Source organism: Quercus suber, unplaced genomic scaffold, assembly GCF_002906115.3.
Source record: "Quercus suber isolate HL8 unplaced genomic scaffold, Cork oak 2.0 scaffold_130, whole genome shotgun sequence".
In the NCBI taxonomy this organism is placed as follows: Eukaryota; Viridiplantae; Streptophyta; class Magnoliopsida; order Fagales; family Fagaceae; genus Quercus; species Quercus suber.
This window is the reverse complement of record NW_027069593.1, coordinates 140,011-154,922: the sequence shown is the minus strand read 5'-3', so window position 1 is coordinate 154,922 and position 14,912 is coordinate 140,011. Positions and strand designations below refer to the sequence as shown.

General features: G+C 36.0%; 1 protein-coding gene across 2 annotated transcripts; it reads left to right on the top strand.

The window, feature by feature from the left end:
* The first annotated feature begins 2,644 nt into the window (after positions 1–2,644).
* LOC112031639 (probable E3 ubiquitin-protein ligase RHC1A) lies at positions 2,645–8,465 on the top strand. Of its 2 annotated transcripts, none has more exons than XM_024064340.2 (2): positions 2,645–2,785; positions 7,141–8,465. In XM_024064340.2, the coding sequence occupies exon 2, from the start codon at positions 7,235–7,237 to the stop codon at positions 8,183–8,185; it is 951 nt and encodes a 316-aa protein (XP_023920108.2). In that variant the 5' UTR covers positions 2,645–2,785; positions 7,141–7,234; the 3' UTR covers positions 8,186–8,465. The 2 variants fall into 2 exon arrangements, with proteins under 2 accessions (XP_023920108.2, XP_023920107.2); XM_024064339.2 differs by having other exon boundaries at positions 7,137–8,465.
* The last annotated feature ends 6,447 nt before the right edge of the window (positions 8,466–14,912 follow it).

Below are 14,912 nucleotides of genomic sequence, written 5' to 3'. Positions count from 1 at the left end.
GTTAATTGGATGTAACTCAACCTTTACTTAACCAAGGAAGAGAAGTTAAGAGGGTGTTTGGATTGGGTTGTTTTGAGTTATATAACTCAAAACTCAAATTTCATGGGTCCCACTGAGTTGCATTTTGTTTGGCGTTGTTTTCAGTCATGGTTTCCAAAACTTGTTTCTCAAAAATTTGAGATATGGGAATGAAAAATGAGAATAGGTTTCATGGTGTTTTCAGTTTTCAAAAACAGGGTTTGGTGGCATTTTAGTTATTATTTCAACTATGTGAGACCCGGTGGCAGTGTATAGTCACATCAAAATTTCAAACAGTTGGAACTCTCTTTTTTTGGCTTCTCTCTACCTTAAACAAGAGTTTTATGGTACCTTTTCTCTCATTTTTTGCTCTCTTCCTTTAGATGACATTACTCATTACCCAACCTTTCCCATTTACTCATCTCACCCACCTCTCTGAACCAACATAAAATCACTTCATTGAATTTTTCTGAGACCCAGCCTTTATATCAAACTCCAGTGGTGTTATTCATCTCATAATCTCACACGTGGGGCACGTTTGAGAGAAGAACCCATCCAAGCAAAGACCTAGCACCACCGACACCCTCATCTCTCACCTGTGTCGACATTAGTCCGTTCATCAACTTCGACCTTTGCCCAGGTGACCACGTTTCTAAGCTTTGCATTTTAGTCACAAAAAAAACAAAACAAAAAAAAAAAACAAAACAATAAACAAAAAAAAAAAAAACAAAACAAAACCCAAATTCCACACTCTCCACTCTCAAATCTTAATCAATTTGCATTTTAGTCACAAAAAAAACAAAACAAAAAAAAAAAACAAAACAATAAACAAAAAAAAAAAAAACAAAACAAAACCCAAATTCCACACTCTCCACTCTCAAATCTTAATCAGTCAAACCTATTAGGGTTTTCATCAACACACACACACACACTCTCTCTCTCTCTCTCTCTCTCTCACATCGCAAAAACCCATTGATCAATCCATTCGCTGCTCTTTCGATCTCCCAAAGGTACGTTTCAACTACACATCTTCTCATCACATCAACACTTTTCACAATTTCAACACTATACTTAAAATTATATTTAAATAAAATTATAAAAAATAAAAAACAAGTTTCATTTCTGTTTGGTTGTCAAGTTGCCGAGAAAACGTGATAAACTATACTCAAAAATAAAAATATCAGGGTTTTGTAATGCTCGGATTTTTTTTTATCAGTTGGGATCTTAGAAATGACATTTTAAAAAAAAATGTTATATATATTTTTTATACTTAGTTAGGCTTGACTTGACCCATTGGATTAATCTGAAGTCAATGGGGAACTCAAAATAGTAAAAAATTTCTCTTTTTATAGATTTTTCTAAGAATGGCAATGGATCGGATTTGGGCCTAGTTTTTACATATTTGGACTCGACCTGCGGGGCAGGACCCGCGACCCGGACCTGGTCCAATTAATAATCAGATTTTTTTTTCCCCGAGGCCTAGACCTACCCCGCTGGGCCCGTCTAGCAGTTGGGCCCAAATCTGGCCCAACAATTTTTTTTTAAAGCCCATTAAGATTTTTTTCCTAGATTCAAACCCATTCAAACTGTATAACATGGCCCAAATTAGTTGTTACTAAAAGAACCTAAAAATCTCAATAACGCAGAATTATATAGAACTAAAACCAACATATATTTTCCGTTTAGTTCCTGAGAAAACTAATTTTTCTAGCAACAAAACAGAGAATTAAAGAGAGAGAGAGAAAGAGAGAGAGAGAGAGAGAGAGAGAGAGAGAGAGAGAGAGAGATTTTTTTTTTTTTTTTAAGATAGATGTGTAAATCCTAGAAGAGGGGAAAAAAAATCCTTCAACAAAAAAATAAAGGCAAAAATGACATTAAATATTTGTGATAACTTGATAGTTACTATTGAAATATCATGGATGTGGATGACAATTTTGCCCTATCCTACCTTAGGCCTTGGCAACCCCATTTGATTAAGTTTTTCCCATTCTACAGAGATGGTGGAACAGGGATAGCCATATTATAGTGGAAGAAAGTAAAAATTATTGTTGAAAAACAGGGTAATGTGTATTATTTATTTATTTATTTTTATGTATTAAGAGTTTGGATTATGTTTTTATGCAAAGGTCAAGATTTATTATAGAGAGATGATATGTTTATCACATTTTTACAATATTTTTATAACAAATTATAAGTAGCAGGTTGCTACTAATTGTTATTGTTAGAACAAAAAAATAATTTTAATGTTAGGTTTAAATTTGAATTAATAACGACTAATCATCTATAATTTGTTGTAAAAATATTATAGATGTACCATCTCCCTTTATTAAATAATATATTTCAGCAGTGGGTGCAGAAAATTGAAACAGGACAAAACGGTTTCATTGCAATTCCCGACTCGTGAAGTGGCAAGTGACAAGTGTCAACTAGTTGTTGAGCTACACAAATTCTTGCCGACGTTAAATGGTATTTACCTAATTAACCACCCCTGACAGTGAACTAGTGAAGCGATGAGTGAGTGAGAGAAAGACATAAAGAGACGTAGATGGCTCAGTAATCGCCACGTGTGATTTAAGATAAAATTGATTCCTTCCAGACTTTAAAAAAAATAAAGAAAACTAGATAACCAATAATTAAAAAAAAACCCCAAATTCCACACCCTCCACTCTCAAATCTTAGTCAGTCAACCTATTAGGGTTTTCATCAACACTCTCTCTCTCTCTCATCACAAGATCGATCCATTCGCTGCTCTTTTGATCTTCCAAAGGTACGTTTCAACTACACATCTTCTTATCACATCAACTCTTTTCACAATTTCAACACTATACTTTAAATTATATAAATAAAATTTAAAAAATAAAATAAAAACAAGTCTCATTTCTGTTTGGTTGCCGAGAAAACTTGATAAACTATACTCAAAAATCAAAATATCAGGGTTTTGTAAATGCCTGTAATTTTTTTATCAGTTGGGATCTTAGAAATGACCCCCTTTTTTTTTTTTTTTTTCAATTATATATAGTTAAGCTTGACTTGACCCGTTGGATTAATCTGAGGTCAATGGGGAACCCAAAATAGTTAAAAAAAATTACTGTTTATAGATTTTCCTTTGTTTTTCTTAGCAACCAAACAAAGGGTTATTTGTGTTTTTCTCAGATATGTGATTTTTGTTGGTGCTTGAAAGTGCTGCATTAGATCTTTCAAGTTGGGTAACTGTTTCTGTTCCTTTGATTATAAGTAGAAATTAATTGGATATTCTGGAATGGATCTGGGTATTTTAAGTTTTTGTTGTTGGCCTTGAAAAATTTAACAAATAAAGCATAAATATTGGGGATTTGCTACTTTTCTGTTGTTTGAATTTTGATGTAGAATCATAGATTGCCTTTTTGTAGTTTAGTCTTTAGTCGAGCATTTATTTCAACTTCTAGTATAGTAGTATATTCTTTTATTCGGAAGCTTTTTTGGTAAGTTGAATGCTTCTATTTTTTTACCACATAGCACTGGAGCATTTTCTTTTGGGAAAATGGGGGTAATTGCTGCAATTTTTAGTAACTGGATTTGGGTTTAATGATTTTTATTCATTTCAATCTATCGTTTGTGATGATGGCTGATGGATCCCTATACTCATTTTGAATCTGCCAGTGTGTCGTGCTAGTAAATGAGCATGGGGCATATGAAACTTGTACATGAAGAGAATTACTGTCGGAATGCTTGGAAGTTTTGAGGGGTGTGAACGAACTAATATAGATCTAAAACTGTTGTTTTTTTAAATCTTTGTATTAGTTGACCTTAGGATTAGGCTCAATATTTTTTTCATCCTCTTAGATTTGATTAATCATTGTACTAGGCTTTGATTTGATGTACCCATAGTATACCCCTTGTGTACTTGGGCTACACTTTTTTTTAATAGATAAATAAACTCGTTAAATTAAGAAAAATACACAGGGTGTGTACTGAAAAGGCATAGAAGAGTACAAAAGAAAAATAAAAACATGAGCTAGAGAAAGCTAGCCAATGTACGGCTTTTATCATATGAATAAATAGTGTTCTTTACCCAAAAAAGTGTTTTAAACCTGAAGGGCTTTTTTCTTTAATTAATAATGAATGACGATTACAAAGCAAGTGGAAACTAGAGCAGTAGTATTAATTGGATTGAATGTCATTTAGAAGTATTATAATTAACCTAGCTATGAACTATAAATGACAATTGATTTGCTTAAAGTCATACATATGGTATGGCGACTGCTAAAGTTTTGAGTTCACAACTTCCTTTGTGTAGTAGTATATAGATAATTGTATAGTTCCCTCAAGCATTGGCTTATGTTGTAAATGATGGGCTTCGTTTGGGGTAGGCCTTATTCATATTTCACCAACCAAAGAATAACAATAGATGAATAAGAAAGAGAAGGATTTTATACAATCATCGGTGGATGTTGACTGGTTTGAGCATGATCATGCACACAACAGGATCTTCTCAAAAGAATAGAAAGTTTTGAGCAACTGTTTGTATGGAATGAAACTGATGCATTTGAAGTTAAATATAGCTCCAGCTGCTATTATGTGTGAATTTGTGTGCGTATAGATTTTGGCATAAGATTTGATTCTGTCATACTATTGTTGGTTTGTATTATTTGTCTCTTTATGTGGCTTTTGTTTTTCTTTTACCTCATATTTTACGGGGTTCATGTATTATTAGATCATTTAATGCTTGTTTTCTCTTAAAGTTTGGCTGTGTTTTCGATCTTTAATATGATTATTACTCTGCTATTGTTTGAGGTTCATGTTTTTGGGGATATTTGATTTCCTTTCCTTTTTTTATTTTTTTTATTTTTTTAATGTAAGTAATAAAGATGTATATTCAAAAATACTACCTCATGCAGAAAAACATAAGGCATAGGTAAAAAGTACAGAAAAAGATGATAAAAAACAGAAAGAAAAGATACTAATTACAAAGAAGGGAGCTAAGGAACATAGGGAGATAATCACTAGAGGTGAGTCCCCAAGCCCTAGACCAATCAAAAAGGCAGCCACTGAAAGAAGCCAATAACTGATCATCGGAACTATCCATGTCCTCAAACGTCCTCCAATTTCGCTCCCTCTACAAACACCACATTAAGCATAGCAGAGCTAAATTCCAAATACTAGATGAATGCTTCCCAAGCCAATCTCACCAACCAAAGAGAGTATCCGCAATTGATCTTGGCAAGACCCGAGAAATCCCAAAAGATCTAAACACCAAACTCCACAACCGGTAAGCCTTACCACAATGCAATAGCAAATGATCCACCGTTTCACCATTACAACGACACATAATGCATCAGACAACAAAGTCCATCCCTCTACCCCTCAAATTGTCACCTGTAAGGATTTTATCCCATATAGCAGTCCACACAAAGAAGGAAACATGCTGAGGGGCCTTAACCTTCCAAACACTTTTCTAAGGAAATATAATGGGCACGGGTCCTCTTAACTTATTATAAAACGAGCGGATATCAAAATTCCATTCTTCGTCAACTTCCATTGCATACGGTCTCCATTCTCAATTGGAGGTAAATTAGAGCCCAAAGTACAAAGAAATGCATCCACATCACCCATTTCCCAATCATTTGGTCTCCGAATGAAACGAACATCCAGCTTCTCCATTCCTGTATACCCAATCATTCAAGAGAAGAGACCACTGATGCCCCTTTATTGGAGGCAATCCCATACACTACCGGATAGGTCAATTTAAGTGGAGAATCCCCACACCATTGATCTGTCCAAAGCTTCACTCTATCCCCCACCCTTACCTCAAACTAAATATTTTTACTAAAAGCTTCCCAACCCATTTGGATACTTCTCCACAAACCACACCCATGTACCCCTCTATCTAGCTTGGAAGTCCAAACCCCCACTCTTCCCCAAACTTTAGAGCTACTACCCTTCTCCAAAGTCTTGTCTCCTCAACCCCAAACCGCCATTACCATTTTCCTAGTAAGGCTTTATTGAGAGTAGTTAATTTCCTTACTCCTAACCCACCATTTTCCAAAGGTGCACACACCTTATCCCAGCCCACCAGATGTGTCTTGGAATCCCTCCACAAAAAATCCCTTTGCAACCTCTCAATCTTATTGGCGACATGCGTAGGGATTGTAAAAAGAGATAAAAAGTAAGTCGGAAGACTAGATAATGTACTCTTAAGCAATGACAATCTTCCACCTTTTGACAAATACATCTTCTTCCAACCAGCCAATTTACGCTCAATTTTCTCCAATATAGGATTCTAAATAGTAGGGACTTGTGGGACGCCCTCAGTGGCATACCAAGATAGGTCATAGGCAAAGACCTAATCCAACAACCCAAGATCTTTGCCAAGACATGAATATTAGGAACCTCACCAATGGGAACCATCTCACTCTTCAAAGCATTAACCTTTAAGCTTGTCACAGCCTGGAAACAAAGAAGGAGCATCTGAACATGTAGAATCTGCTCATCTTCGGCATCACAAAATAGAATCGTGTCATCCGCAAACAAAGATGTGAGACACATACCCCTTCACCCCTTCTACCAACTGCTCTGAAACCTCGAAGTAAACCAGCAGCTTCAACTCTTTTCATCATCTTACTAAAGACCTCCATCATAACCAGAAACAACAAAGGAGATAGCGGATCCCCTTGTCTCAATCCCCTCGAGCTCCCAAAAAAGTCAGCTGGAGCCCCATTGACCAAAACAAAGAACTGTATTGTGGATATACATGTACGGATCCACCTACACGTATAACTATAGGACTTTCCTCTCTCTCTCTCTCTCTCTCTCTCTCTCATTTTTTTTTTTAAATTTTATAAATAGGAAATTCATCTTGTTATTTTGTGCTTTCCTTTTTCTTTTTTCTTTTTTTAAAGGTGATATGCTCTTTTTATCCTATATTTAATCCAGAAAAATTACTTATCAGAAAAACAAAAAATTCCTATATAAATTAATTAGCATCATATCTTATAAAATATTTTGTTTTATAATTACTTATTAGTGGAGATGAGGCTGTGATACTAAAATTCAAATTTCCTGTTTATATGCTTTAGTTTCTTTATACCTACCATGTTCCAAAAGCTTATGTTATATCTAATTTTTATTTGCAAACTTAGACAGCATGTTCAGATAATAGTTAAAGGTTTGAGGAGCTCCAGGGACGAGTTTTGGGTTTGGTTTTCACAACTTTGCAAGGGGAGAGGGTGAGGTAAGGATGTCAAGTGGCAGAAACACCCATTGGTGTTACCGCTGCAGCCGGCCAGTTCGATTGCGCGGACGAGATGGAGCCTGCCCCAGCTGTAATGGAGGATTTGTTCAAGAACTTGATGATATGACGCGCGTCAGCCCATTTGATTTATTTGGACTGGACATTGATGAAGATCGCGATAGGAGGTTAGGGCTTATGGAAGCTTTCTCGGCTTTTATGAGGCAGCGATTGGCAGACAGAAGCCGTGGACATGATATCAGGGCAAGATCAGATGCAGTTCCGGAGCATGCTCCTGGTTTTGGTCCTTTGCTGATCTTTGGTGGCCAAATTCCTTTTAGGTTGTCTGGAAATGGTGGAGTTGAAGCTCTTTTCAATGGAACTCCTGGGATTGGTCTTACACGGGGTAATGCTGGTGACTATTTCATAGGTCCTGGACTGGAAGAGCTGTTTGAACAGCTTTCGGCTAATGATCGGCGAGGCCCTCCCCCAGCATCTAGATCTTCAATTGATGCAATGCCAACTGTTAAGATCACACAGAGGCATCTTCGTTCCGATTCACACTGTCCTGTTTGCAAAGATAAATTTGAGATTGGGTCTGAAGCAAGGCAAATGCCATGTAATCATATGTATCACACAGATTGTATTGTCCCATGGCTAGTCCAGCACAACTCATGCCCTGTATGCCGCCAAGAACTGCCACCACAAGGATCGAGTAGTGGCCGTAGCTCAAATAGTCGAGGTAGAAGCAACAACTATAGTAGTAATGCCGATGGAAGGGAAAGTAGCAGGGAGACTCAAGGAAGAAGGAACCCATTCTCCTATTTGTGGCCATTCCGCTCATCTACTTCTAGCTCTAATCATAATGGAGCTGCTGGAAGCAGCTCTCCGACTATCCATGAAAACATCCATGAAAACAACCACGAGATGGGTTATTCAGGATGGCCTTTTGACTATTAGCACATGGTTTGTATAATTGTATTATTGCCATTGTGATTAAGATTATCGGGTCCAACTTGCTAAACAAATTGCTTGGATTCGGCCAACATAAGGGAGGAAAAAAAGGAGCAGCTTGAATTGAATGTGGTTTTAGACCTTAAAGTCTACTAGACTGGGGTGTGTGTGCTTGATGATGAATTAATCTCTTTTTTTAATTTTTTTGTTATGTTTTGTAACTTGCTGCTTTTTATGTAAATGACTCTTCTTTTGTGAATTACCTGTCCTGAGCCTCTTTAGTGTTTTTGACGCTGTGATTGCTTGTGTTGGTAAGAGCTTTTCACTTCTTCCTGATTTATTTCTCAGCTTGGGAAAGGGGGACAAGTTATTTTCGGCTGGGGACCACACGCATTAAGCCAAAAGCCTCCTGGGTATTTATTAGCATTCACAGTGGGCTCACCAAAGGCTAAACCTAACCAAAGTTTTGATTAACCAATGCTAAACAAAATACCGAAATTGCAAATAAACATAATACCACCCGAGACTTAATGAGCACTGTTCATTGCCAACACTAAATTTAATTTAATTTTTATATTTGCTCTCTCTCTCTCTCTCTCTCTCTCTCTCTCATGCAAAGCGTTGTTAGGCGATGGTGGTGGGTGGATCTCAATGGCGGCTGGTGGTTAGTGGGTTTGGTTTATGGTTATCAAAATTGCAATTTGGATCGAAGGATCACATGATTTTACGATCCTATATCACGAAAATGTTGAGGATCGCAATAGGATCATATAGGATTATAGGATCATATGAAATCCTATCAAAACATAAATTTTTGGTTTTTTATTTATTAATGGGATAAATTTTTTATTTTGATGAAGCTTTTAAGGGTTTCATTTTTTCCATTTTGTGATGGTATGACTTTTTGTTTTTTTCTAGAAAATTATGTTAACGTAGGCAAATGTTTACTAGTTTCTAGTTTACTTGTAATCAAACTAAAGGAATGTTTCATCATTTCTAAATGAAGAATTTGATGTTGGCTTTGCTGCCTTTTAAGTTATAATATTGTTAAATTTGTTTAATTGGTATACTAATGTGTGTTCTAATATTACTAAAATGTCTTTTTATATACAATTTTTATCAATTATGCTTGTATTTCTATATTGATTGATTGATTGAGCATACTCTGTAATTGTTGTTGAGTGGTATAATTTGAATAGTCGAGCGTGAAACTGTATCTTGATGTCTTTTGTAACTCTAGTATACAAATATACAATGTCTACATAAATGATGAAATGAATGATGATTAGGACGATAATTATAAGAACCATAGAATGCGAATGATTAAATGTTCACTTCACCTTAATATTCATCTTATTTTTGGATTTCATATTGTAGTTAGCTAGTTTCCATTTCCTAACTTATTTTGAATTTTAAAATTAGAACTTAGAAAATATTTTCCATATGTGTTGATAAATATTTTGGTACTTGGTTGCTAATTAAACATTTATTGAACTTTTTAAATACATTGGGTCTACACTTAAATATATTTGTTTCGTTAGTATATTTGCTTTTCACGATCCAATCCTACGATCCATGATCTCACCTACCTCCCACGATTCTACGTAGGATCCCTATCTCGATAACCTTGGTTTGGTACTTGAAGGTGGGTTTCTATGGTGATTGGGTTTGGTGGTGCTTGGTGGTTGAAGCTGAAGTTGGGTTCATGGCAGAGTAGTGGGTTGTATGTGATGGAGTTGGGTCAAGAGAAAGGGGTTTTATGGTGGTTGAGAGAGAGAGAGAGAGAGAATAATTTGAATTTCCGATTTTAATTTAAATAACTTGAATAGAGTATGAAATGACATTTTTTAAGGCTAAATTGCAAACTAAACCGCTGTAATTTAGGGGTAATTGGGTTTTATACTCTAAAGTTTCAGAATTTAGATTTTACTTTCTGAAGTTCTATTTCGTTTGCATCAACAACCCATCCATCAATGCTTTCTATTAAGTGCCACATAAGCTTGCCACGCATGTTTAGTTCATCCAATAAAATAATGACACGTCAGTTTTATTGTGTCATGCCATTTTAATTATATAATTATTTAGGCTAAACTAAACATATGTGGCAAGTTGATGTGCCACTTAATGGAAAATATGGATGGAGAGACTGCTAAATGCTAATGCAAACGAAATAGAATTTTAGGAAGTAAAATCTAAATTCTGAAATTTTAGGATATAAAATCCAAACACTCCCAAATTTTATACGTATAGTTTCTAATATACCATTTTTTTTATTTAAAAAAAAATCTATTAATGAGTTTAAACTTTATTAATATTTGGATTTGAAATACTTCGGTGTAAGATCTTATTTCAAATCCGTAGTATCACAAGTGTTTGATTTTGTAAAATCTTCAAAACTCAAATCGTCATATGTTGTTAAATTTATATCAAGTAATCCATAGTAACAATTGTTCTTCAAATTCCTTGATTTTAAATCCCCAAGTTCAAACTTAAGCTTAGGGCTTTTATTGATCTTTGGTCACTTAGGATCGATGACTAGCTAGCCTCTTAACCCATGGCTATTACTAAAGCACACTTAGAAAATTCTGCAAAACATCGTCCTCGAAACACGTACTCTTTGCTAAGGGATTGGTTCAAAATCTAGTATTAACAATCTACACCCTTATAACTAAGTTTGTATTAACGGTTTTTTTTTTTCTTTAAAAAAACATTGGAAACGCAAATTCATCGTCAGATGCTAGCATTATTGTACTATTATAGTATTATTTCAGTTTTCTAAAGAAAATTATTCTTCTAATATGATTTTTTTTTTTTTTTTTTAACTATATATCAATACTTGGTCAGATTTAACTTCGTGGGACACCAAATAATTTCATAATAAAGAATAGAAGTTGACGTACATCATTTTAATTTGAAAAACAAGGGGGGAAAGGAAGAAGCATTTTTGAGTTATTTAGAGGTCATTTGGTAAAGTTATTCTAGTAACGTTGTTTGTATTTTTTGGAAATATGTGTGAATGAAAAAGTGTGTGAAAATACGTATAATGTTGTTTAAAAACTGAAAAGTATTGCTCAAAATCATGTACCAAATGGCTCCTTAGTTTTGATATGGTAGCTTAAATTGTGTATAAAAAGTTTTGATTAATGTTTTATATGATCAAATCTAGTTCCATCTTTGGAATATAAAATTATCAATGAGCTTAGAAAGGATTGGAAAACGCATTTAAAAAAAAAAAACGATTGGAAAATCTCATGGTTTATAGCCCATTCACAATTTAATTAACATGGCTTTAACATTAACTAAGGCAGAAACAAAGCTCCTTATGTTATAAATACCTAATTTTTTTAATTCTATTTGGCACAAGCAGGGATGGTCATGGCTAATGTTAGAGATATATATTAAATATATATTAGCTCAATGTAGTAGGCCTAAGCTCATTCCTGCTTGTACTAGTAGTCTAGGGTTTAGTCGCCTATATATACTCATGTTAGGGTTCATTGTAACACAGGTTATTGTACTACACTCCTATACAATAAAGATGTAACCCTTAAGGGATTCCTCCGTGGATGTAGGCCGTCAAGGCTGAACCACGTAATCCTCATGTTCTCAGTGTTCCTATTCTATGCTTCATCTTCCGCATCCACTCTAGCATACACAACATGGTATAACACATTGCGTTTGATAATATTGTCCATTTGACATGGTATCAGAGCTAATATTCAACATGGTATCAGAGCCAAACTTCGTTCTTGGTGTAGACAGGGAAAATTTTCGACCTATCACAAGCTGACACGTCACACTATTAAGTCCACAAAATACGGCCAATTACAAAGCGCCGCGTATTGCTGCTAGGTTTTGCTATCATTACTCAGAAACCAACAGAAATTTGCCAAGTGTCATGCAAAAACCAATCACACATCATCGCACGTGTAAGCAATGACATAATCAGCTTCGCACGTGTAAGCGATGACATAAGCGAACCAATCAAGCGCTGCCACGTGTCACCAATAAAGCTCCGCCACGTGTCACTTACCTACCCCGAAAACTCCTATAAATAGAAGCCTTCCTAAGGCATTAGGAGGAGATCTAGAGATTTGAAGAGGGGACCAAACCATTTGAAGCACTCAGAAGTCCAGAAGCTCTGCCGGAATCAAGCTCTAAAGCCTCCAAGAACTTCAAGAACTTCAACCTTCAAATACGAAGAACATTCAAAGCAGAATTATCCAAACTACCTGCCTAGATCTCAAAGTTCACTGAATCAAGCTCAAAAGCCTCTAGAAACCTCAACAAACCATAAATTGGTGAAGCTCAACGGATCTAAGCCTTTAAAGCCCCAAAGAACTTCCACCACAAACCTTCAAGTACGAAGAACATTCAAAGAGGAATCATCCAAATCATATTCCTAAATCTCAAAGTTCACTGGAATCAAGCTCAAAAGCCTCCAGAAACCTCAATAAATCATAAATCAACGAAGCTCTACGGATCAAGCCTCTAAAGCCCCGAAGAACTTCCACCACAAACCTTCGAAGACGAAGAACGCACCAAGAACACGAAGAACACACGAAGAACACGAAGAACGTGAAGAACAAAGGATTTCTAACAAGCTCATAGCCAGAGATTCATTGTAATTCCGTTTTAACAATCTTCGATCCATCCTTCAACCAAATTGAAGGATACTTTGTGTTCAAGTGAAAATTACATTACCACAAATCCAATTAACAAATCTTTCAAGGAGATCGAATCAGAGGATCACTCTTTTGTAATTACAGAGAATTGTACCACACATATATTCAATACAAATTCGCATTTGTGACACTATTTTACTTGTTTGACTTATTTCGAACCGAGAAATTTAGTCGTCCACACTTGGCATCAAACAAACATCTCTACACAACAAAGAAGATTCATACATTGATAGCACAAATTCACAATGCCCCCGCTTAGCTTCAAATCCAGACCCCACGGCATCATGCAGCCGCCATGGCTCACTGCTGTGTCTAGATCCTCAAGCCCAAGCAATCTGTGCCTCTCCTTATCAGATCTGTGCAAATCAAGACTTTGCCTGAAGAAATCAACCCCACATACGTGCTCCACGGCCTACCGTGTGGAAAACCCAGAAATCCGGTCACCAGAAGCCCTGCCACGCGCCTCTACTCGCCGCAGTTGACTCCGAAACTCTCCTATGCGCCACCTCAGATTCCTGAATTTCAGATCGTCTTCTTGGTACACGCGCCGCCCCTACGGCCTCCTCGTCGACCGCTCTATAGAACCTGAAATTTCGGCAGCCATCTGACCCTGAACACGCCCTCACGCGCCTCTAGGATTTCGGGCTTCTCCTCCACGCGCCGGTGAACATCGTATGCTCTGCCACGCGCCGGAAACTGATGCTGATGTCATCTGACGTTATCACTCCACGTCAGCAGCCACGTAGCACGTCCACATCAGCCCTAATCCAAGTCAGCACCACGTCATCAGGATGAGTCAACGTCTTTGCAGCCCGATCCGTGACCTGACCCAGAAAACCCGAAACCGACCCGGTCCATTTAGCCATTGACTTTGACCCTGATCTGTTGATTTTGACCAGTTGACTTTGACTTTTTGCGTTGACCTTTAACCAAAAGTCAAAATTTCTGAAATGGCCTATCCTACTCAGTTTTTCACGTAGATTCCAATTTTGGACTCTGTTTCTTCATTTGAAGCTCCTAAATTGGTCAATTGGCACATTCTTCATTTTGGTTTCTTCAAAGGCATTCTTCAAGGCATCTCCAAGTGATCTTCTCATACTTATCCAACCTCAAGTCTTTATCGAGCTTCCACCTTGAGTTTGAGGGAGGGTGTTAGAGATATATATTAAACATATATTAGCCCAATGTAGTAGGCCCAAGCTCATTCCTGCTTGTACTAGTAGTCTAGGGTTTAGTCGTCTATATATACTCATATTAGGGTTCATTGTAACACAGGTTATTGTACTACACTCCTATACAATAAAGATGTAGCCTTTAAGGGATTCCTCCGTGGATGTAGGCTGTCAAGGCTGAACCACGTAATCCTCGTGTTCTCAGTGTTCCTATTCTATGCTTCATCTTCCGCATCCACTCTAGCATACACAACATGGTATAACACATTGCGTTTGATAATATTGTCCATTTGACATGGTATCAGAGCTAATATTCAACGGCTAAAATTACTCAATTTCTTTGTATTTTTCTTATTCTCTTTATTTTCATTTTTCCTGCGGATGGAAGTAAGTGCACAAATTTAAAACAAACGTTTTGTTTTTTTTGTTGTTGTTATTGTTATTGTTATTAATTGTTGTTATTATTGTTGTTTTACACAAGTATAGCCATTCAAAACAATTCCTAATTTGGAATCTATTGAGCTAAAAATAGTCATAATGTTATTGGGTATGGTATATCGTCAAAAGTTTTCTCATTATTTATTAAGAAATTGTGTATTCTTATGGTGATTTGAATTGCACTAATTTTCATTACATTCACAAGGATTCTTATTTTAAACACTTTAAGGAATTTATGTATTTCACTGGTGATTTGAATTATTAAGTGCGTACACTACAATATTATTTGTAAAAAGAAAAAAAAAAATAGAGTATTTAAATTTGAATTTTTTTGAAAATATTGGATGCGAATGCTCTTAGCTTTACCATTACAAATGCTACTTGCGCAAATTAAATAATGAGAATGTTGAACATAATTTTCACTTATTATTATGATAA